We start from the raw sequence: 26,523 nt of genomic DNA, 5'->3' as shown, positions 1-26,523 counted from the left end.
TCCACAAATAACACTGTAGCCAAGAGCACAATTATATTTTCTATTGACTGACTGTGCTCCTTCAAATCTTCCAACAATATAGTTTTCAGGTCCAACCACACCATGATATTATGATTAAATAACCAATCCTGGAGTTGAATTCATAGATAAACTTACATTCAAATAGTTTATTATTGTAATGTATTTAAAAATACACTTGTTTCAAATACATTGCTGAGCAAGTTTATATATATAAATATATTATATATTATGTATATACAGCTATGGAAAAAAGTCCTCACTCAAAACTTTCCTTTTTGACTTTTTTGGAAAGGAAAGAAAAAGGTGCAGTGGTCTCTTAATTTTTTCCGGAGCTGAATACACCGTTGGGTGCACATGGTCTGCAACAGTGCTCAGGTAGGTGGTACATGTTAAAGTAACATCCACATGAATGGCAGGACCCAAGGTTTCCCAGCAGAACAATGCCCAAAGCATCACACTGTCTCCGACTGTTTGCCTCCTTCCCATAGTGCATCCTGGTGCCATGTGTAAGCGACGCCCACACACCTGGCCATACACGTGATGTAAAAGGAACCGTGATTCATCAGACCAGGCCACCTTTTTCCATTGCTCCGTTGTCCAGTTCTGATGCTCATTGTAGGTGCTTTCGGCAGTGGACAGGCGTCAGCATGGGTACCTTGACTGGTATGCGGCTATGCAGCCCCATACACAGCTAACTGCAATGCACTGTGTGTTCTGACACCTTTCTGTCAGTACCAACATTTACTTTTTCAGCAATATGAGCTACAGTAGCTCCCCACGTGCATTAATGAACCGTGGCCGCCCATAACCCGGTTAGATCCTGACCACTGCAGACCGGGAAAACCCCACAAGGGCTGCAGTTTTGAAGATGCTCTGACCCAGCCGTCTAGCCATCACAATCACAATTACAATTTGGCCCTTGTCAAAGTTGCTCAGATCCTTTACGTTTCACCATTTTTCCTGCTTCTAACACATCAACTTTGAGGACAGAATGTTCACTTGCTGCCTAATATATCCCACCCACTGACAGGTGCCCTGATAATGAGATTATCAGTGTTATTCACTTCACCTGTCAGTGGTCATTATATTATTGTGTGTATTATATATATATATATATATATATATATACACACACACATACTGTTTTTAAAATATATTTTTAAATAAGTATTACTTGAATACTTTAAATAGTAGGCTATTTATTAGACATTCTATCAAAATATTTGAAAATATTACAGACTATCAAATACACATAAATGAACACACACATAAAACCTAAATAACAAATACAGTAGGCATTCATTTTAACCCAGAACGACATGCAAATGAGATGCATGAACCTGTATAGTAATAACAAATTAAACATCTGTGTAACAAAACCTAAGAGTTACAAACTGCCAACATTGTTCACACCCTCTCCTGTCAATCAGAAAGGTTGACAAGCTGATAAAGGAAGACGCACAATGTGTGTGACAGTGACAGAGCATCAGCTAAAGACCCGCCAACACACCTAATTGATTCACTGCTTGATTTAGCAAAAAAGTGTGCCAATGTCATCTTTCATAATCTAGCTTCTCCCTCAGGCTGTTTTTTGTGGAGCTAAAAAAAACGTCCCTTCACAAGCGCTGGGCTAAAGGTCAGGGTTACCTCAAAGCATTGTTCGATTGTATAATGATACAGCCCTAAGGAGTGAGCTGCTCTGGCAATGTGTCTTTAATATTGATAGCATCCTTTTTTCTGTAACAGATCTAACAGCACTGAGACCTAGTCACAACAACCCCTGACAACCATCACCACCAAAATCATAGAAAATACTACTCACAAAATCCACATATTAATACAATGTATTATTTCTATACAACTTACAAGTATGCATATCGAGCCTATTCCAGCTAAGTGGAACATTACCTGGCAGAGTATACAGACACTGTATGCAAGTGGAACAATAGAGCATTTGCAGTTAATGTAACAACAGTGGAATCAATTCACCTGAGGGAATAGATTGATATCAATTTCACTGTTTTTATGAGGGACAGACTACTTAATCCATCTCCAAGTGGAGTGTCACCGTGTCTGACATCTGAGCCATATTGCAAGCAGAGCTTTGTCATACTAGGCAGTGATGTAGACTAAAAGAATGTTCTGGATGGTGAATCTACTGTATAGAGATTGGTGAAGTTCTCGTGGGACATACAGTCGCCTGAGTTTGAAGAGACACTCCTGAGCCTTCTTAATCACAACGTTGCGGTCGGACTATGATGTTCTTAATCACAACGTAGCGGTCGGACTATGATGTTCTTAACCACAATGTAGCGGTCGGACTATGATGTTCTTAATCACAATGAAGCAGTCGGACTATGATGTTCTTAATCACTATGTAGCGGTCGGACTATGATGTTCTTAATCACTATGTAGCGGTCGGACTATGATGTTCTTAATCACTATGTAGTGGTCGGACTATGATGTTCTTAATCACTATGTAGTGGTCAGACTATGATGTTCTTAATCACTATGTAGTGGTCGGACTATGATGTTCTTAATCACTATGTAGTGGTCGGACTATGATGTTCTTAATCACTATGTAGTGGTCGGACTATGATGTTCTTAATCACTATGTAGTGGTCGGACTATGATGTTCTTAATCACTATGTAGGGGTCGGACTATGATGTTCTTAATCACAATGTAGTGGTCGGACTATGATGTTCTTAATCACATTACAGTAGTCGGGACCATGATGTTCTACATGACAGTGTTGTGTTCAGACCATGATGTTCTTATTCACAATGTAGTGGTCAGACCATGATTTAAATCACAGTGGTGTAGTCAGACCATGATTTTCTAAATCAGTGTTGGGGTCGGACCATAATGTTCTAAATCACAGTGTTGTGGTTGGACCATGATGTTCTAAATCATAGGTTCCTGGTCGGACCATGACGTTTTAAATCACAGTGTCCTGGTCGGACCATGATGTTCTTAATCACAGTGTTGTGGTCAGACCATGATGTTCTTAATCACAGTGTTGTTCCACAAAAACAAACCAAGACGATTTGCTAAATGCAATCCTTTCTATAAAGAGTATAGCAAATCTAGTTAACAGTACAGTTAGCATATAAAAGCAGAATGTTAAGCTCTTTCTCTTAGTATCCTGTTTATGCAACACAACCAGAATTCAGCAGCAACCACAAAATGAGGATAAATCCCAGCCTGGCTGAGGTGACAGTGATGAAGTGTTGTTGTGGTTTCATGGTTCAGGGAGCTATTATAATTAATAGTTCTAATGTTTTATGTGCTGCCAGGGAGACTGTGGGACTGAGGAGTGTGTCAATACCACATCAATATCAATGAAGGCCCAAACAGTAGCGCACGTATGGACTGCAGCTGCTTCACAACGACTGCATCTGTATCTGTGACAGCCAGTAATACTCATTACTCCTGAAGGTTAATGCTACGCTGCAGCCTCTCCTCTTCGTACCTTCTTTTGCAAATCTGTCAGCCACGACACTCAAATCCTGTTAGCGATCAACAAGCCTGCTCCCTCCCGGTCTGGGCTGCCCGGTTTAGGAACAGTTTCATCACCTGTCACGGGCTGACAGTAACATATTTATTTTGATTTGGCTGTGCCATCTTCGGGTCCCGACGAGACTAGGCGGATCAACTGGCTGCATGGGACCATGTCACATGTTGCTGCACCAGCCTTGCAAAGGCCTTCACTGTGAAGAACAGGGTGAGTTATTGAGGCCTGTGTGTGAAGGACCACGATCAAGAGACGGTGTGTTCTCACCTGATAAAGGCATTACTCTGGCGCCTACAGGGCCATGGCATCCCTGGCATTGTGTGTTGGAGGAGCAGTGAAATTAATTTCCATCGCTGCCCGACTCTGCTGTGTGGTCTAACTAAGCTGCAGCCAGCCAAGACGATAAGGTTGAGGGGGAAGGAATGGTAGGGGGGGGGGGACTCATAGCTGGAATTAACTAGCATCCCAGCACTGGATCCCAAACATGACACCTGGGCAGATGCCAGTCTAAGTGATGTGGCCACAACACTGCCTAATGTGGCTCATACACACTGCAGACAGGAGTCTGCGGATGGGAATTTCAACCCTGGCAAAAAGGAGAGACGCTCTGTTTGAACTACAAAGCCTCCACTGTTTGAGAACAGAAAATGAATGAGATCATGATTGGTGGACAAAGCCTAACCCTCATCCAATTTCAAGGACTTTATATTGACAAGACAAAGGTACATTTAACCTCTGCTAATAACATCTGTCAATATTCCAAATTATAATCATTTTTAAGTCCCGCAAAGGGGCTGGTTACTGCATACTGAAGAGCTGCGAACTTTCAGGTTTCTTATTTAACACTAGATTGTCCATATTTTTTGAATATTAAGGTATTGCAATGATGCCGTACCTCTGGGGTTGTTGAGGGAGGCCTCGATGGCTTTGCCCCGGTCTCCACAGTGGCCTTGGTCGAAGGGAGTGCACTGGTCCCCGGTCCCTGCTACCACCTCCATGTTCTTGGCCAGGTCCTTGGGCTCTGTCAGGGTCCTGAGTCTGTAGACCCTCCTGTTGCTGGTGTCGGACAGGTAGAGGGCCTCCCTAACTGGATCCATGGCCAGGTAGTACTTATGGGCTGGGCTGGTGCTGGAAAAAAAGGCATGTGAGCAAAACTAAAACCTGTCACTTCTACCAAGAACATGAACAATATATTGTGTATATCTGAAATAAACACATCCTGATCCTTCTCCTAAGACCTGGCTTTTATAACTTTACATCAGCTCAGTTGCCTTTAACAGTCTATTATATTGGATGATTGTTCAAAAGGAACCATGTCATCAGCTCCGACATAAACAAACATCCACCGAACATAGAAAGACTCAATCTTCCAATCAAAAGACACTATTAAAATCCATACAGCTTCTTTCTGACAACTACATCACCTTCACTGTTAATGCAATGCAACTGAAAGCAGACCGAAATCAGGAAAAAAGGAATAAAAAGAAACATTAGTGCCTGTAATGGGGGCACTGCCGGTGAGAGTAAGAGCTCCTGAGAGTGTTGATTGTCTGCATCCCAGTTAGGGATGGCCAGTATAGTACTTTAGCAGATTGACGTATGGACCGGTTATATCTGCTGTGACAGACTGCAACATTTGTTTTGTTAAATGTGAGACTACTCTAGTGCTAGTAGGGGCTGTTTTTATAGTTCACTCTGTTCAATAGTTGGGACGTCATCTGTTAACTCGAAACTGATAGTGATTATGTAATTAGTAGGCTGGTGGAATAGTGTTGTCTTCCCGATAGCTGGCTTTTATTGACTTATCCTACCGAATTTCTGCTTCAGCACCTTAGAATCAACTTTTGTTTTGTTGAAAAAACATAACACTGCATTTATTTAAAAACAATATGCTAATTATTGCTAGGTATTTTACCAATAAACTATATTAAATAATTTACCTAATTTGTTTGTATCACAATAACATTAATTTTGGGACTCGGTAAGTATAATCTGCTTGATTATGTATTATGTAAGTGGAGGCAAAATACTTCGCTATTCTGTCTCCTCCTTTCCTTGATTACCTTTGACCTTTTTCAAAAAGAGGCCAGAGAGGCAGGTAAGGAGGATATTTAGTGAATTTCCCTATGTTGGTCTTGCCACTTCAATTTCCAATGAGCACATTTGGAAATATTAATCATATTTCTCGGAGAGATGAGAGCCTGTTCGTTCACAGTAGAAAGCATAACAAGCCGATCACAACACAACTGTGTTACACTGGTCTTTAAGCCAGGTGCTGCTCATCTAAACACACATGAAAGGTTGGGGCTTGTCTAAGATAAAGGGCACGCTTTAAAGACCTCACCTCATTTTTATTTCTCTCCAAAGATAGCCCCATTTCTAATCTCTGCTACCTCTAAATCCAAGTCAATACACTTCTATATTGACTGACTCTCTCTTCACTTCTAATCCTGTATTCTGTAACCAAATTAGAACATCATCTTTCAACCATGAAAGGAAGGCTGGCGGTTCGTAACTGAAGCACTGCTCTCTTCATGCAGCAGTGTCATAAAAAAGGTTTCAGGAAAATACATTATGTTCTGAGACTGAGTACGGCATTTAAAGCGTACCTGTGCCTGATGTCTCGATTCCTAGCAGCGTTCCATTAAAGAGAGAGAAAGACAGTATTAGTTCTTATCCTCAGAGAAATGTCTCCTTTTTGATCCATGATTGCACTCATGAAAGCATTTCAATGAAACGTCTTTGTTCAGTTTCTTCATGTGCTCTGTAGGCAATAAATCACCTTCACAGTTTCTACATCCTTTTCCATTTCAACTTAAAATGGAACAATCATAACAACAGCAACTATAGCAAAATAGGATCTCGCAACAACTTTAATTACACGGTATACTTTCATTTCTTCACCCTCAAATATTGCTTTGGAATATATACAATATATATGTGTATATATATATATGTATGTATGTATGTATGTATGTATGTATGTATGTATACATGTATATATATATGTATGTATGTATGTATGTATGTATGCATGTATGTATGTATGTATATAGAGTATCTATATATATATATATATATATATATATATATATATATATATATATATATATATAGAGAGAGAGAGAGAGAGAGAGAGAGAGAGAGAGCAAGATGAATACATACTCGTATCACAGAAAAAAAAAATATATATATATTATGGCCGGCAGTGTATGTATGTATGTATGTATGTATGCATGTATGTATGTATGTATGTATATAGAGTATCTATATATATATATATATATATATATATATATATAGAGAGAGAGAGAGAGAGAGAGAGAGAGAGCAAGATGAATACATACTCGTATCACAGAAAAAAAAAATATATATATATTATGGCCGGCAGTGTCACCTCAATTCTAGAATGTTGATGGCAAATCCATTTGGTAGAATCCTCCTGATGAAGTTGAAGTCGCCAACATAGATGCTGCCATCGGAGCCACAGGTAATGGCGATGGGGGCGTAGAGCTTGTTTCCCAGGGCAGCACCATTACAGTTGGGGCAGGCAATGGGGCGCACATGCCCCGTACCCATCACTGTGTGGATGACTGGTGGCTGCTGGGAGATGAAGATGTTCTCTCCATTCCCTTTGTGTAGAATACCTGGAGTTAAAGGACAGCTAGCTTACAATCCAATCCAGAGGAAATGTTCATCCTTCCTGGACTCTTCAAAGTTAAACCAGGCCAAGAAGGATGCATTAGGATGCAAGTACAATTGGTTCAATTGGGAATTTCTGATTCCAATTGTATTCCAAAATGTATCTGAATTTAAGATGAAAGAAGTATATTTTCATTGAAGTCAACTGAGACATGAAATGTAAAAGGAAAGTCTCATTCATTTGACAAATATTTAATCTAATGACGCTTATAAATGCAAAACAACAGCGGTTGATCAAATTAATTATGGGAGAGAACAAATGGATTTTGATGGTTGGGAATTATTATTGTGAAGAATCCACAACATTATCTTTTAATATTTCTGGACCACTGTAGATATTTAAAAATGTTTTGGTTGAGTAAAGAAAAACTGAAGGTTGGAAATACACTGCTGCTTCAAATGTTCAGAGCTGTTTCGACAAAGAGGAGCAGGAGAATAGGTCTATTTGTAATCAATGAAAGCGGCTACATTCCAGACGTATTGTTGCATCTTCCCACAGCCTAGAGTTGAAAAAGAAAGAAACCTTGAGACTAAACCATCAACAGAACATTTGAATTGCAACAACAAGTTTTACAGTTGTTGTTCCAGACTAAATTATAATTAATAATTAGGCTACAAAGATATTAGTTGTAAAAAGACAGTGTTTGCAAAAATTATTATCTGAAAAACATCTCATCTATTGGGAGACTTGGACCAGAGATCATCCCTGACATTTTAAAAGCACTGGCCCATTTCATTTCATTCCTAACTTTAATTTGTTTTGGCCACAACCCACAGGACGGATAATCTGAATAGAAATAAATATTTTAATTCTAAGCAATTGAAGCCAATTCAACTGAAACCAAAACCAGAAGTCCCTAATACTGACAAAAATGCAATCTAAAAAATATGCCATGTTTTAATGCAAATAAAAACCTGTAGGATTGTTCTTTTCCACTGCAGTATTTGACCTTTGGTTTTGAAAGGAGGAAGGAATTATGATTAATGACAATCCTAAATATAATATAACATTTCCAGACCTCTGTAGATTGTGGCCACGGTGAGTTACTGTACTAAACACTTTCACATGTCTTGCCAGAGAACGGTGTTCTTCAACAGCTTATATTCATTGATGGGACTGACAAAACACAGGCTTGACCAGTGTATCCTTATTCCTTATGCTACAGAAATATTAAAATATTAACTAAAGGGCACTTTGTAAATCTATTCAACCCTGCGATATAGAACAGAACTCTTTGATACAGTACAGTAATAATTATGTGTGTCTATCTTGAAAATGTCAAACAATGATAGTTTGTTAATATCTTAAAGGTATTGCCCATGGATAACAGCATTGGGTCAGGTAGGCTTTAGGTTCAGAACTGGGGAATGGAAGTGGGACACTTAGACACAGCAGAACAGGCAGAGCACTCACCACTTTGGAGGTTAAGGATGTGGTGCTTGTCCAGGGACCAGCCCCCCAGGTTGGAGGCAATCATCTCAAAGCCCTGCAGCTGAGCCATCCGTCTTTCCCACACAATGTAGTCAGCACATGACTCATACTCATAGCCTACTGAGACTAGAACACAAGAGACCGCTGGTCCGTTAATGTGACACCGCCAATTGTCATGCATTCATTACCCTGTTGTTAATGCAATGCAAATGGGACACACCCGGAAAACAACAAGCCCTAATGCTTTTGTAACTGGGTGGCTAGCACCGGCGCAGTGTAACATCGCAGTGAATCTGCAGTTGCTGTGGTCCAGGCAGAATCTGGAACAATGCAGCGCGGTGGATATAGTGAAGCCTGGATGTGTGCTAACAGTCTACGAGTCTCCAGAGCCTTTTTAATGCATCACTGATACCATCATGCCTGGCTGCTTCACCCACTATGTGTGCACGATCACAGAATTCTCTCGCTCTGTCTTCCTCTCTCACCCACACGAGAAGGAAACACACACAACAAGCAGGACATAGTCAGTTACGGAGTAGCTACAGGCTTCTGCTTGTGTCACCATGATAGATCAGCCTGTTACCATCGGCAACGTAAAGGAAGAGGGAGCGAAAGGGTGTTTGTACGTGTGTGCGTGTTTGTGGGAGAGCGAGAGCGACAGCGAGAGAGAAAAAGGGAGAGAAAGGATGAGGTTTGAGATTGAGCTTAATTCCCACTGGTACATAAAGATAAATGAATAAATTAGAGCCTTTCTTATCTCTTCCTCTGGTTTCGTGTGGATGAAAATTTGTTTGCACCATAACAAAATGTGACTTGAATTTCAATTTAGTTTATATGTTGTTTCTAATTGGGCCACGTGTCTCAAACCTATTTATAGATAACCGTGTAGTTACATCTCCGGGACTTCCTATTTATATCAGAGGCTATTAACGACGGTGCATCATATCCACCATCAAAGAGCTGAATACACATAGATTAAAGTGTGCATTCAGTGAGAATAGATTCCAGTGCATGGACACCAGCCAGGCAATCAAGAAACACTCTGCTATCTGATAGTAATACAAAGCACGGAGGGCAATCAAGAGAGAAATCCTCATAGTGTGTGAAAGAGATAAGAGTTCCCGCTTTCCATTGCAGTTAGATTTGTAAAACTCTCTCCATTAAGACAAATTGCATCAATGCATCAGAGCTGTAGCTCCCAATAGAAAGCCAGCATACTAAATCAACCACAGATATAAAAGAGCTTATTTATGGCCCTTGAAAAAAGCCTTTGATACTACTGACCATTAAAACACCGCCAATGTTTTCAGAGTTTTGTGCAATTCTATTATCTAACGTATAAAAAAAGCAACATCTGCTTTTATATTGTTGACTGAAATACAGTCTTTAAAGTCCTTCCTCTGCCATTAGGTACAGATTTTTTTTTCTCTTGCAGTTATCCAAGGATAATGCTTGCTTGCTTGTTCAACAAAAAATGCCAAAGAAGCAAACTATAGCACCCAATCTTTGCCCTGGCGGGAATCACAACATACATTGTATAAATAGTGCTCCATATTGCCTTACCCAGAGCTTGAGCCAGGCCAACCACTTTCTGCCCATAGACATCAGTCTTGTTCCAGGCCAGCACATACACCAGGTTGGGGGCGGCAGGGAACCACTTCTGGAAGAGTCGTCCCTCAATGGCGGTGGACACGTGCACCTTAGCCAGGCCAGTGGGGATGATCGAGTGGGTTAAGATGATGCGTAACAGAGACTTGTAGCCTGGGGAGCGGGTGCTCAGATAGCTGAGCTTTAAGAAACTGCCAGGGATTGTGATCTCCTCTTGGACTGCCTAAAGAGGATGGTAAAGCATTGGCTGCTGTTATTACAGATTACTGGTTACCAGGAGTGTTGCCACCCTATCATTATTTTGACTTCAATGCAGATTTAATGCCGGTTTACCATCACAATACTAGTATCATGCTGAAAAATGATCACGGGAAAGAAACAAGCAGGGATAAGGAGTGTTCACAGTTCCTCCAGGTTTTCATCCTGAAAGTCACACTTCGTTAAACAGCAATATGAGTTCTTGGGCGGTGTGGGGGCAAAACAAATGGCCACTGGATTGATGCAAATAATAATGATTCTGCCAGGAAGGCAACTTCATCGCTCACTTGTTATTGAGAAGGTTTTTGAGAAAGACTTTCCATCTACCCAGACGGTAATCATTAGCAAAGTGGCAGACATGAGGGCACCGCACTCCCCTTTAGAAAGTTTCAGAGACTACAAATCACAAATGATGTTCATGTCTTAGGAAAAACCAGGAGCAAACATTTTCAATTGGGTTAACTAAGTTGATTTCCAAACATGACAGGCATTAAATACTGAAAGCAATAGTTTGTGTCTGTTTGCAGTATGGAAAAAGTACTAAATATTTTGTGTACTTTATAGCGCAACTATACCAGGAGTTGAAAAGGCTTCACAAACAGAGGGGACCTAATGGGAATAGGAAGTGGTCACCTGGCTCATAGCTATTTGGTTTGCTTGAAGGACAACTACATGTCATAGAAATATCTTTCGAGAATAACCTTTCTCCTCACCTGGTAGATATACTACCACATACTGTACATCACCTTATTGAAAACAAATCGAATATTTAGACTTCTACAGGATTTTACTCTACAACGCCTCTGGAATCCTAAATGTATCTATATATCCTATATAATTAGGAGCGTACAGGAGGACATTCTAATTACTACTGACGTTCTAACCCCCACTCCCACCCATCACTGCTCACAGCTTCAATCACTCTGAACTGGGTCCTCATTAAAATCCCTATCAGTTTCATTATCTCACACAACAAACTAGGACGACTACATGCTGCAAAACACAGTTCCAAAGCTGAGGTAGGAGCATCAGGGGGATGGGGAGGGAAGATACTGAGCAGATGGCAGCTCTGTGAATAAAGCGCCCCAGCAACTGATTAGTGTGAGATTCTAAGATGATTTCACAGGTACAATATGAGCCAGGTGAAAATTAAACAGGATCCAGGAGAAGAAAAACATTTCAATTTCCTACTAAAGAAAAATACAGGAATTGGAATAAAAACAACCATTTCTAATGTACACCTGGAAGTAATCACAACAACGAGTAGAGAAAATACAGCAAAATACAGCAGTTTAGTGTAGGTGGTAATTGAAAGCTGAGTGATCACCATTGGGATTGCATATATATATATTCTGCATAGAACTGGCGGCTATGTGGGCAGTCTCCTTTACCTGCAGCTCAGGGATGCCTGGGCCGCGCTCCACACAGTTGCTGGCGAAGCGAGTGAGTGGGGACGGGAGGACGATGGGGTACGGACTGACCAGGTTCTTCAAGTCACACACAGGTGGACGGGACTCCACCCTTGCCATGGTGACCTTCTCCACAACCACAAACTGGTTCCACGGTAACCAGACGGTGCGTTTCTGCATGAGGAAGGGAGCTCTCTGGAAGATCAGCGAGAGGGAGATGCCCCCTGCAGCCACCAGGTCAAAACTAAAGGAACCCACACAAACACACAATCAGAGCAGGACTATCTACGCAGTGGCAAAAGCATCTTGTTAAGCCCCTTCAATGTAGCATTCACAATACTAGTCCACGGACTACTTACCTGCCATCCTGGCGACTGATAGAGAAGCCGAATTCGGGGTACTGTTGGAAGCTGATATTCACCCCTACCAGCGGGGTCCCGTCTAGCGCCACCACCTGCCCTCGAATCACTGAGGCTCGGCTAGTGGAGAGCAAGGTACTTTAATAAGGGACAGTGTGTTCCATTTCAACTGATAAAGGCAAGTATCCTACCCATTCAGGGCACTGTGCACTCTTACAATAAGTGGTGAACCGAGTAACCCCGGAGATCCTGACGGATTCCCTAGAGTTTTGCTAGTTAGTTTAGTGGTTCTTAGAGGCACCTTTAATAGTCGAATATAGCAACAGGTTCCTGGACAAACTCTTGAGTGGAGGTGTATCTTGGTTGGCTTGTGGCTTTAAGCAAGATATTTCTAAGTATGTGTAACTGCAGCAATACAGTTTGTATTGTTATTCCATGTTAATTTTGAATACTGACACTTATGTAATTTAAATGAGGGTAACAGAAGTGAACGACATTCTTTACAACCTATACCAAGTTGGAATGGTTTTATTTTATTGCTTTAAGTAATCGGCAATGTTTATATTCATAATATTATATTTGAATAAACTGTATTTGAATAATTCTTAAAGCAACATTTTAATTAGCATTTTACAAACATAACATTAAAATTACAATTGAGATTTATGCTAACAACTGGCCCAAAATTACTATCTTAATGCCTCATGTCCATTAAGCCATCTGACACTTCTGCAATGTATTATTAAAATGTATTTTTGTCTTCATTAGAAATAATTATTTTACAGTACTATAACAAGCTATTCCTGTTCCATTATTTGGTACCAGACTGTATTGTCTATATTATCCATTCTACCTGCTGTCGAACGGAATTTCTCCTGGAAAGACATGGGTACTATCCTTCCCAATCAGGAAGTGGATGCGGTCGTAGAATAGGCGTGAGAGGAGCGAGGCAAAAGGGGTCTGGCTCTGCTGGATCAGGTCCAGTGGATCTGGGGAGCCCTGGCACAAAGGCCCACTCTGACAGCTAGGCTGCTGACAGCAGTCTGGGTCCACACAGTCTGTCAGGCCATCTAGAGGAAAACACATCAACCCGCCATCATCACAATGAAGTCCACACTACGTATAGTATCACAGACTCAGTGTTACTGCGGAGGGCATTCCAAACATGACGGAAAATCTCTCAAGTGGTATGAAACCGTAAATCTAATTTCCAAACAGTATGGTAAATCTAGTAAATCTATAATGTTGCTCATAAGTGGGAGTACATCTACACCCCCATATCAAGCCTTAAACACACAGAAATGAAGATGAGTTAGACATGGCTTAACTGTGATGATGAAAGTTATATCTCGCTGATATCACACTGATCATCACACTACAGCAAATAGCATTAGTAATTCAAATCAGAACAGTGTCTCTCAGGCCTAATAGTCTTTTGTACAAACCTCAAGCAATTAAAACTATGCTAACTAACAACAGGTGGTCTATATGAGTGAAATGTGTTTTATTCAGAATAAAGATTACAAAAGAATATAGGAGCTTTGCTATCAGAATGTAATAATCTAGTAACCATTTCAACGTAATATAACAAGATGTAACAATATACAGGACTTGCCAGAGAAGATGATTTCAGTAAGTGACTAGTTAACACAACAGCATAACTACTGGGCCAAGAGCCATAATATCCCCACTCAGCGCTGGACTGCCAAAGCAAGGAAGGCATTGTGCCCAGCCATAAACTGCATGGCAGTGTCTGCTCCAAACGCCCTGCTTGTGACCATAATTCATTCTGTTTCTGGCGGTTACATCAGGGATAAAAGCTACGTTGTTCTGAACATTAATAAAAGAATAATGGACAATGGAATAATGGACGATGCAGTCGGGACGAGGTAGAGCCTGCGTTTTTCAATTCTGTAAAGAACATCTCACAACAATAATGTATCCGTTAACAATGACACCTGAATTGTACCTGCCCTTGCCACCATATTTACATAATCAACAACAGAAGACAATAATGAAGAAAACATTCATTTTGGGAGAGAACAGCTATCCATGTTCCTGAAATAAGGTTTTATAGTTAATACCCTCCACAGCTGCAAAAGTAAAACAAAGCGCTTTGAATCAGGAACAGCCAAGCGCAGCCACCATGTTCATAATCATGGCAGGAAGAAAATTTGTTTGCTTACAGCCACACATTTACAGCTGGTAGGAAAGGTAATTATCTTTTCTCTTAATCCTAGCCCCTTTTCAGGGGAACCATTTGCCGTTTAGTTTTTCCAACTAATGCCTTTTGTTTTTATTTACTTAACCTTTATTTCAACTGGGAGTCAATACTGAGATAGAGGGTCTCATTTTCAGGTAGACAATGTGTAAACATTACAGATCAAAAACAATACACACATCCCTATACAGAACTTATATTAAAATGTATAAATGGACAAAATGCAAAAGAGATGAGAATATATTTTGGAATATATATGACAGTTCTAATGTAGTTCAAATAAGATGAAGATATGAGTTCTGGGATTCTGACAGATTTGTACATTATGTTGTCTATGGAATGTAAATGAAATGGAGAGATGCTTTCCTTGTCTCCTTTGTTGGAATGGGTGGCCAATTTTAGCTTTGTATAATTTCCTTCTACACCAAAGCAGGGTCAAAATGAATGTACGTCCTCCAAGATTCCCATCAGTCATAAGAATTTAAACACAATGTCAAGTTAGAATCTTTGAAGGGAGATTCATAGTTGCTGTGAATAAACGTATTTGGTTGAAGAATCAGAATGAAGCTATGCTGCCGGCACATTACTGAACTGAATGGGATTTTGTATCAATTGTATAAAGAAAGGAAAGACAACAATGTGCATTGATTACTGTGTGATCTATACAAACAAAGATACACTAACATCATGCTGCACATGCATGCCTTTTCACACACACACACACACACACACACGCACACACACACATGCAAAAAGGAAACGTACACACATTTTTAATGGCTAGAACAACTATGAAAATTTGCAAAGAAGTAAGACTTCCAAAAGTAAAAAAAGCTGACTTGGTCTCGAGGGTTCCTGGGATGAAGAACCAAGTTAAGAGATATTGATGCTGCTTGTAAGTGCTAGAAGCTGAAGCTGAGAAATAAAGATGAGTGGCAAAAACTGTCAAATCCTGACTCCTTGTTTCCCTGAACTAGCTTACACAAACTATAAGGTAGCCTGGGTTGGTTGTCACATGAATCAGTCATAAGAGAGGTTGGTTGTCACAGAGGGCGGTTGTCACAGTGTTCATCATTAATATATTTAAATACGTAATAATTACAAATTATTACGGTCAAATAGTTGTAAGATAAAATATGTGACTAGTGTCGGAAAGGTTTTCTGTGTTATTCAGGTTAGAATCACAGATCATGACGATGAGAGCAACTTTTGGGAGAACCACCCCCATTTGACCAAACATAGCGGGGGCCGTCCCACAGCGGTACATCCTCATGCAGGACTCCCACACACCGTCAGTATGCAAAGATGAGGATTAAAAACCAAATTGCAAGGACGCGGCTACAAAGCAAGACCTCTGCACTACCAGGGATCTCCTCGGCAAAGAACACTCCCTTCACCGGCGCATGCATGCATGCACACAAACATGCACGCCTGCATGCATACACTGACACACAACGGTTCCTATTTTAAAATGCTTTCTGCTATGGGGCTGGTTGTCACTTAGGCATATATTGTATGACAGCTTATGGCGTCATGGTGGAATAAGACAGGAGGATAAAAAGAGCCCCATTTCAACCCAAGACCTTGGCTGTTCTCCTTCTGTTGACAAGCGTCTGGTAAGATATACTGGTGCAGAGAAATACACTCATTAGTACGAAGTGTGACACTGTTCCTGGTCTCTTCGACAAAATATTATGCTATTTTATTCTCTGCAACTTCTGCCTGCAGATAGAAAGAAATGGGCTCAGTCTATTGCGGCTAATTCGCAATATGAAGAGATGCATTTTAATACAATGGAATCATGAAGTGGTTTTGAATGAGACATAGCACTCAGACAGAATAAAAACATTTTGTCACATTCGACTACATTGTACAATGCACTACTAATTACTCTTCACCTTATAATAAATCCTGATTAATGTTTTAAGGTATTTTGTTTATGCTCCAGTGAAATCCCTGTTTCCACATACTCACTTGCCTGTAGACTACACTGAATCTCCTGTACAGGAACTAGATGCAGTCAGTCGACAACTAGGTTACTTGTACATTCACAAATGGCCTGCACTGTTTGGTATCTTTCTCAATCTTTTAGCCTGAAAGACATTGGCATTGAACCTAAGTGCCAAAGTCTCATATCTGGTTCCCTGTGCTCTGGAAGACCAGGGGCAACACTCAAGCATTAATCCTTAAAGGAGCCAAGCAGCAGGCAGCACACCTACAGCAAATTATGAAGAGAAAACCTAAAGGTTGCCACGGTCTGGGAGAAGGGAGATGTGACAAAATTAAAAAAAGGGAAGAGAGCGGGAAAAGCTAGTTCGCTCAGATATCAGGAAGGAGAAGGGGAGTCCGACATGTTTCCTTTCTCCCTGACCTTGGCCTGTGTTGGAGGTCAGGTCATTAATCATAATTAGACAAGCCACTCTCCACAGGGACCTCACCTCCATCGTTGTCCGCATTGTCATCACACTCCGTCTCCATGACTACGTTGCATCCCATGCCGCTCCAGCCTGCCTGGCACACACAGTGCCACCCGCTCTGTTCCAGGGTGCAGCGACCGTGGCCATTACACAGGCCTGGACAGCCGTCTGGACGGATGGACACAGAGTAGAAGACAGAGAGTCTGTGCATCAGATCATTGCCAGAAAGAACAGGTCATTCCTCATGATTAGAGAGATGGAGACAGATGCTGCTATCTGCCCTATTCATTTACATAAAATCCAGATGTCTGGCCATTCAGAAACATTTGTAACATTTTGTTATATTCAGTCTTACATTAAATGAAATATGGTGAATGTTCTATAATTGCTTTGGGCAACAGACTTTCTCCTCAGAATTAATTCACATGCCAGTAAATGTGTTTTGTTGGTAGGAAACCCAACAAAAATGAAAGGCTAAAGAATGAAAGTGCATCTTACCTTTAACAACGAGATCCAGGTAATGTGCTTCATACCACAGGAAGATAAAAGGAAGAAAGAAAAAAAGTTGGTGAGATTAGATTACTGAGCCACAAAGATATATGCTAGCACCAAGGCACATGAAGAGATAATTACAGCGTATTAATGTGCCAGGAGCTAAGCTTTATGATTTGTTTCACACATCCACAGAGACACAAAGCCCATCTCCAACTCCCCATCTCTGAAGGGAAGTGGAAGGATTTCACAGGATTGTTTTCTTGCATTTCTGAAGTTCAAAAAGATCTTCTGGTTCTTTCACAAAATGTGCTTTCCAGTCACTTGGCTGTACCCGTATCCATTAGTCCCAGATGACAAACTGCAGTGTTCTATCAAGGTGTAGCCACATTAATTGAGTGTTCGAACTTCGGGAGAAAATTATTCAGTGGCAAGAAAAGAAAAATGCTCCCACTCTAGGGAGGAGGGCAAGGCTGATGGGAAATGTGCCTGGCAGCAACCAATAGTTTCATTGTTTTCATTCTCAAATAACACCAATGAAGTGGATGAACTGTGAAACTGACAGGCAGCCAACTGACATCATACAGGGGCTCTTGACACATGGCTGAACGTGACCCTTCAGTCATCGCTAGCTTCTATAGCCCCATACAGATTAACCCCGTCTGTTCAATACGTGATTTCAAAAGTTATTTTCTTAATTAACCCTAACCATAACCACACTGTTAACCTCATGCCTAACGATAAACATAAATTAAAACCAACAAACTAATGAATCCTACATTGTAAATGTTGTGTACGAGCTCGTGCTTCCTTCCAGCAGATTGAGGGAATGACCGAAATGACTCATGTGTTCCATCTGACAACTGTGCACTCATATTGTACAGCAGATGGATGGTTCACAGGGTTAGTTAATGGTCTGCTAAACTGCTAATATATTTAATGTGTAGTGATAGAAATAAAGACATGCTCATAGGTTAAATATTCATTAATGTGTATCTGAATATTCATTAGTGTGTTAGTTTCAGAAGATCCTGGAAGCCCATTATCCCTGGTAATTCAGGCCTCAGAACAATGCCTTGTACATTCCTGTTCCAGGCTCTGTGCTAGTGATGTCCCTCGGGGGGCAGGACTTACCGATGCTGCAGTGTTCTCCCTCCCAGCCAGGGTGGCAGTCACACTGTCCCTTCTTACACTGGCCGTGCTCGTGGCAGCGCGGGTGGCAGGCCTGCAGGTCACAGCTCGACCCCTCCCAGCCCTCCTCACACTGGCACTTCCCACCCACACACACACTGTGGGCACTGCAGGGCACTGGACACACCTCTGAACACAGACACAGACAGCCAGGGCTCTTAGTGCACTGGGCCACAGACAGGACACCAGAAGGCTCTGTCAAAAGCTCAACAAATAAATAAATACAGATTTTGTGATAATTTCTTAAAAATGAATTAATGATCCTGAAATAAATTCAGCATTCATCTTGTCTTGCAAGTTCATCTAATGTACACATAAAAAAAACATTAATATCTTTATTTATACAGTATCTCTATCTAACTACCCATGATCCAAAATTAGAATAAGAAGAGAAAGAGGAACATGTTGGTTATAATATAGAATAGGCAACTTCTAACTGAGTGCTTCAGGTGCAGTTATTATACATTCAGTACTCAAAGTTGTAGAAGTTTAATGGTATTCAATGAATAAATTCAGTGGAATATGGAGAGTACATCCTATCAGCAAGTAACCAATCAGCAGGGAGAAGAAAGAGCTGCAGGCATAGAAAGGCCACTTATTCCCACATATGAAAAAAGGCAATCTCATTTAAATATACATCATATTTAATCATGCCATAACAACTCCATTTGCATTTTACTAATCTCGATTTTTCTACCATTAAGCATATGACATTTCAATTCATTTTGTCTCCGCATCTGCTCGCAATAGTATTCAACATGTTTGCCGTCAAACACAATTTTATAGTGATGGCTAAATGTTGGCATTATCTTCAGTGTGCTCAGATTTCTCTGTTTTGTGGGCTCCCGGATGACGCAGTGGTGGAAGTCACTGCCTGGCAGTATAGCTTCGTCATTACGGCCATGAGCTGCTTTCCTAGTCGCAGCATACAGACAGAGCTCACACAGGGAGGTGCAAATTGGCTCAGCACTGTTCTGGGTTGGTTTGATGGATGTCAGAAAGGGTTGCCCTGTCTTGTCATGCTCTAGCGACTGCTGCGGTAAGTTTTTGGCCGAGGAAAGGGCTCTCCTCCCAGCGTGTGTGTCCTGGTGAGTACTTTCTGGATGAATGAGCCGTCTGGCAGGAAACAGAAAGGCAAGATATGCATTGGAGGACACATTTCAGTCTTTGACACTCTTGAACCTGCTGGGGAGTGCTTCTGATGAGGCGAGGTTATAATTGTGAATAGGAGATCAAAAATTTGGAGGTGAGAATTTTTTTTTAATGATTATGGAAACCGGAGTACTGAATCCGAGATTCAGTTAATTGGAAAGCAAAATATCCTCCACATGAGCTGTTTTCCCTTTTGGTCATCACAAAAAAATCTGAATTGATTGGGAAAGTAATGAGGAATGAGGGATAACTTTGCCTTTTGATGAATGTCTTAATATGCAAGCCATCTCTCACGGTTTCACCAACCCTAGTCTCGTGTAGCCATGCATTAAAACCACATCATTTTTACTGCCCCCATAAAGGTCTGCATAAATGCTTTCAATGATTTCTTTTTTTGGATGCTACATTTCAAGAACACATGCCTGTTAGTGCTACATCACAGAGTTTTTTATCGTCACTGTTTCAGACCGGGTAGAGAGTAATTAGATGCTAGTCTGCAACATTGCAGAATGTGCTCTAAAAACCTGTAAGAAAACAACACCATTATTGCTCTATTCACAGAAACTGCACACGTCAATATATTTTGAGGTTTAATCTGTGATTTCTTGGACATCCTCATGCACTGTTGCACCTACTACAACACACTAATGAGCACTTGTGGAGCTCTCCTCCAAGATAGGTATTTGACTGATTTGACAATTAGACAAGGGTGATCACTGATTTGGGCGGGTCGTCCTATTCTCCTATTTAGTTTGTTTTCTATTGTGGTCTTCGCATTAACAGGCGGGGCTACACCTAAACCAAATTATAGGCTTGACATGTAACACTACTTGATTCTAGGAACCAAACCATGAATGGAGGAGCAATAAATGATGACAGGTAGCCTATTGTAAAGCAGACAGGTTCCCATAATAACATTGGCACTGTTCCTCTTCCCTGTATAATGGAAAGTGGCTAAAGCAGTGTGTTACTCTGTTGTTGGGTTGTATGGCAGCTAGCAGCAGGCAGCTAATCTATTAGCTTGGCCCTGGGCTACTGAGGAACCTGATCTCTCGTGTGATCTGGCTGCTACATGAGATCTACATCTGCATCACTAGCTGAACAAAACCTTACAAAAAATGTCAGACAAAGATGACAAACTGCACTTAGGAATACGCAGCATAATCTCCCACAGCCTTTCTGAGATGTTTCTACAAACACTGTTTCAGAGCCAGTGGCGGCCGGCCCATTAGGGTATTAGAGGCGGTGCCCGACTCCTGATTCTAATTCAGTCTGTCAGCAGCAGCTCAGGGCGTTGGGCTGGGCGCCCAGTGTTCGGATTGCATATCAATTGCTTGCTATGGAGGAGGGCTGCACCAACGAGATACTAGGGATTTTGCAGCGCAGTGATAATGGACCACTTTGGGGCGTTGAAATGAATGACCAGGTCTCTATGTATTATTGAATGTAGTTCTTTATGTCAGGTATTGCCTAGAAAGCGCCAAACAATAAGCAATATAGTCACTCTATGTCATTATGGCGATGCCACAGGGCCAGAAATAAGTAAATGGACTAGATAAACAGTAGATCTGCATGAAACAAGCTGCAGCAACAAATAACAGAGGACAGAGGAAAGCATTGGTTTCATAACTTGTAAAGTGTACTCTTTACAGGAATGGAAGAGAAAGCCTGGCTGTGTGGCTGTGCACTTCGAGAATAGTTCACAAATCTTAGATAACATTTAATGAAGCTAGGTTGACTACTAGCAAAGCTGTTAGCCAGAGTTAACAGTAAATACAGCATCTGTCATTATACTCTGAGCTAAAACCATGCTTGTGACTTGCTGGCATTATTTATTCTTGCCCTGCATGTTAACATACAATGACAGCTTTTCACCATAAATATATACCCATAAATTAAATTAAGTGTATACTCTTTTATCTGGAGGCGATTCTAATTTAATGCATAAACCTTTTAGTGTAAATCTTTTAAGATTAGCAGTATACTAACAAATGAGTATTACACCAATGCATATGTTCTGTATAACAGCCTAAAAGGTGACCTACATGCAAATACAAAAAGCAGATAAACAGATAACACCTATGCTATAAATAAGATCCGAACTGTACAAAGCTGCATCTTGGGATGAGTCCTAACTATGGAATTCCCTGGAGTAGGAATATTATATATTTTTTTAAACAATCATTAGTATGCAACAATGTAATGTTACCCCCAGATATGCAAGTATTGATGTAGAAACAAGAAGTGGTGTGCAGTCCAATTTCAACACAGCATGTTAGAGAAATGATTGCTCAGTTGTCTGATAGGCTGCTGGGTGTGTGAAGGTCTCTTTCTGCTAGGAACTGGCAGATCATTACCAGCAGAAAAACACCATTGACCAGGGCCTGTGTGTTACTCAGTCAGAGGTAAGACCAAAAGTTAGAGTAATGTGCATCAGACACAATCTAGTCATCTAAATCACAGCCAGACTGAAAACAACAGTTGGGACTTGACTACATTTAAACCAGTCATGGGTGGTTAAGGACGTGACTGAACTCCAAAGGCACCCGTCTAAATGTCTGGGAGTGAACATTCCAACTCAAAATGTTTTCTCAAATGTTATTAAAGCCCTTTTAAGGTATTTTGGTATGGTTTAGACGTGTGTCATGGTTCTTGCACTCACCTGAGGAGCAGTCCGAGCCAGTCCAGTTAGAATCACAGGCACATGTACCAGAGTCTGCCAGGTAGTTCCCATGGCCTGAACACTGTTCCTGACAGGCTGGCAGGGGGCTCTGACAGTCTGGACCTCCCCAGCCCGGTGAACACAGGCACTCCCCCTTCACACAGACGCCGTGGCCAGAACACTGAGGGTCCAGGCAGTCGACTGGCCATGCAGAACCAGGAAGGTGAAGGGGAGGTAAGGTGGGGCGGTGGTGTTTGGACCAAGCGAAACAGTAAGAGACAAAGACATAGAAGCGAGAGAGAAAGTGAAAGAGTAAATATTTCATGCCCCTCCCTGACCATCTCTAGTGTTGGAATCATCTTAAATTCTGCATTTCCTCTCCTCGGGGAATAGGCACAGAAACACCCGATCACACCTAACTGATTTAACACATTGTCTGTGTACTTCAGCGTGCGTTTATACTAACAGTGTCTCTTCAACCTTGCGATAACAGCGTGTCCTAGCTGTGAAGGGTTTGTTACTGAGAATCAATTGCACCGTGAGGAAAACATGGCCATCTACAACTAGAACATGGAACAGTCTGCAGGTTTTACATGCAACTCTCACAAAGAATTAGCAACAAACTGCTTCCATCCATGTCTGGAGTTAATTGATCACATTTAGTTGTGATACACTTCAGAACAACCCCACCCCGGCAACTAATGCATGCTACAAAAAAAGAAAGATAAATCTATGCAGCGTTAACCACAGTAATTACCACAAGGCTTGCAGGCTGGATTCTAGTCACAGGCTCATTGGCTCAAGGTTATTCTCTAGCACGGATATCTCAGACAAAGCCAATAATTACCCCACTGGATACAACTACCTAAGGACAATCAATTGATTTGGCTGCTTCATCCTAGGCATTCCTCATGGCCCGCGTTAAAAGCAGGGAGTTGCTGTGTTTGTAGAGGATAATTTATTGGGTCAATCAGATTTTGCACACAAAAACTCTCCCCATAATTAAAATGATGTGAGAGCAGGATACTGAATTTCTTGTTGCTGTGCTTAAGTAGTAATCAGACAATCAATCACACACGGGGTGTACGTGTGCAAAGACCGGCAACAAACAGAACACTGGTTTGGCTAGCGGTTAGCGCACTGAACCATTGAAAATGCAATAAAAACGGACCTGGCCTGCCTCTGCTGCTGGCTGTAATAAATTCAGCTGTGCCTATCACTACGTCTGTGTAAACTGTGATAATGATTGTTATTAGGATAGGACCGTTGCCTTGTTCACAGTTGTTGCCCTTGTAGGCAGGGCTGCACAGGCAGAGGCCGTTGACACAGGTGCCGTGGTTGGAGCAGGTCGGGTCAATACACTGGTCCTCCTGGATGTCACACTCTGGGCCCTTCCAGCCCGGGCGACACTGGCAGTAACCTTTCTCATAATCTCCATTCCCACTGCACAGGACAGGGCACGAGTCTGCAGCAGCAACAACAACAACAACAACAACAAAGTTAATGAACACAGTAGTTTATAATAAATACTGTGGTGGACAGAAACAGATTAACCGTCGTAAACAGCACTGGATGCATTAGTGAAAACAAAATAATTCTAATTATGAACATGTATTTGTCAATCCAGCAGTCGCCGGTAGTACGAAGTCCTAACCCCTGACACTGCGATCTTCCCATGAGCCATATACAGTACCTGTTTCCCCAAGGTTTCACCCATCACCAATATCGCACTAATAGGCATGCAGCTGAAGACACCTAATCCTCTCCCCCTGATGATAGCTCTGTAAGGAGGCAGGCCACGCACCCCTACTCAGACCCTCTTCCTGTGAAATCCACCTAATCTCTCAAGTACTTCAATTTTGCTCAAGTGGCACCTGAGTCAAACTCCAGTAGCTGCAGCGTGGTGCTGCTACAGCGTCTCCGACACTGGCCCACGTTCCCCTAAGGGCCCCTCCTTCCACCACTCAGTGCCTTAGCGTGAAAACTGATATTTACAAAATTAAGAAGAAGCTTAGAAGCCCGGAGGCTGAAGCATGGAGACGCATGGTAAACATCGGAGCAAAATCTAATATACTGTGATGAATAGATTATATAGAAATACAATTTTTGGTGCAAATGCCATTAACCAGCAAGGGAAGGAACAAATTAGCAAGAAATTAGCCATGAAAGTAACTAAACAAATACTCTTAGTTGTTTAGTTGAGCAGCTTGATTGAGTAATGTTGTCAGTACTTATGAAAAAGGACCAGTGATGTTAAAAAGGTGATGTCCTTGTTTTATGACCATATTTTCACTATGATATCGAAATAACACTATTATGATAATACCTTTGTGATGCCAAAGCTTTTGGAGATAAAAATGTGTTGCAGCGTATGCGCAATGTAGCAGCCTTAACAAGCATAGGGTTCCAATATTGATGATGCATCCTTGACAAGGCTTCTAGCTACATAAAATAAGTAATACTTTAAATGTACATTTTCACATATGACATACTGCATGACATGTATGCATTAACTAAATACATTTTAAATAACTGACAACAGCACAAACAGTAGTAATGGGTTTCCATGTTTACTTAATTTTTCTGAATGTAAATGTCAAGCCATTGGCTGCGTTTGCTTTAATTATACATTACACCACAAGACGGTATTCAATCAAGTCCAAGTAGCCTACGTCTACATTTCTAATTCACGGGTGTGGGATTGGGTTCTCCCAGGTGGCGCAGCAGTCGAAGGCACTCTTTAGTAGTGCCAAGCGGTCTATCACAGTCAAGGTGTGAACCTTGACTTTACTGCTGAAGGGTGGCCGGGAACTTGAGGGGATGGTACGCATTGGCCCAGCATTGCCTTGGGGGGAAGCGTAAGCGGGCATTTCCTTGACTCATCACACTCTAGCAACACCTGTAGGTGGGCAGACTAGTTGTGGTCATCAGTTAAATAAGCATGACTTTGAACACGCTGATCTGACATGATGTCCCGGTTGGACATGCAGAAGTAAAATGATGTATATTATTTGCTTATGTGCTTAGATAACCCATACAAATTAATAGCCACATAATACATGATACAATCACATGAATGTTGGCTGGGAAAAAACCCTCATATATATAAGGGGGTCTAAACTTCACATTAGCATTCATATAACATTTATGAAGCAGTTAATGACACATTAACGAAAGTTGAAGTTTATCATACATTAAAGTATCCTTCGTTAAGGATGTATTCATTGAACATCAGTGTCTCTCTCACGTACACACCATTCTAATTTTACATTCTTATTTGATGCTGGTAGTGTAACACAGTCCTCTGTTCACCTATGCCGCTAACCCTTTGGTGTATAGTCTAAACCAGAAATTCTCAGCTCTCAATGGACGATGTGTTCTAAGAAATCATGAAAAATCTACATACAGTAGAGCAAAAACATAGAGGGTCACCAACATTCTTCATTAACAATAAAAGCACATTTGACTAATTTCCGCCATAAAATAAATGGAAATATTGGGTTGGGAATTAGATTGACACATACCCAGAATGATAATTTGTGCAACTTTTAAGGAGGCTATTTTTAATTACAATAGACAACACAAAAATATATTTCAGTTGACATACATGTATATACAATACACTTGTGATTATTTGAGGTAAAGTAATATGCATGTATTAAAACATTTTAAGAGTAATTTACAGTTTACATCCTAATTTAGAGATTTTCAGTTCCATATAGATAACACAGAAATGCATGTAGATGTGTTTAGCTAGCATGGTTCTATTAGTTTTTGAGTGGCAAATGGCTGGGTACTGAGGGCCACATCATGGGGAAAGAAACCAGGACCTGATTTTTTGGTCCTGATTAACCTGGACTGCCTGCTGCCCGCCTACTAACCTGTACTTCCTGCTGTCTGCCTACAAATCTGTACTGCCTGCGTAGAGACAACTTTCAGGACGTGATTTCATAAGGCTAAACACTTCTACAGTTTTATCTGTGTAAATGCCAGGTTGTTTTGATGTCCCCGCTCATAAACGTATTTTCCAGTATAGATCCATACTCCTGACTCAAGTATTTTCTTGGCCACTCTGAAGAGTGAT

General features: G+C 41.1%; 1 protein-coding gene across 1 annotated transcript in view; it reads right to left on the bottom strand.

Annotated features, from left to right (window-relative positions):
• Positions 1–26,523, bottom strand: part of tenm1 (teneurin transmembrane protein 1) — a 228,936-nt gene that overhangs the window by 24,393 nt on the left and 178,020 nt on the right. Inside the window, 13 exon segments of the mRNA XM_020048425.3 lie at positions 4,432–4,664; positions 6,146–6,166; positions 6,934–7,183; positions 8,653–8,796; positions 10,234–10,501; positions 11,928–12,189; positions 12,305–12,424; positions 13,158–13,374; positions 16,964–17,110; positions 17,441–17,467; positions 18,569–18,754; positions 22,440–22,640; positions 23,710–23,904. Coding sequence (XP_019903984.2) covers positions 4,432–4,664; positions 6,146–6,166; positions 6,934–7,183; positions 8,653–8,796; positions 10,234–10,501; positions 11,928–12,189; positions 12,305–12,424; positions 13,158–13,374; positions 16,964–17,110; positions 17,441–17,467; positions 18,569–18,754; positions 22,440–22,640; positions 23,710–23,904 — 2,271 coding nt within the window.

Source organism: Esox lucius, chromosome 7, assembly GCF_011004845.1.
Source record: "Esox lucius isolate fEsoLuc1 chromosome 7, fEsoLuc1.pri, whole genome shotgun sequence".
Taxonomy (NCBI): Eukaryota; Metazoa; Chordata; class Actinopteri; order Esociformes; family Esocidae; genus Esox; species Esox lucius.
The sequence above is the reverse complement of the archived record's forward strand: the minus strand, read 5'-3'. Positions and strand labels throughout refer to the sequence as shown.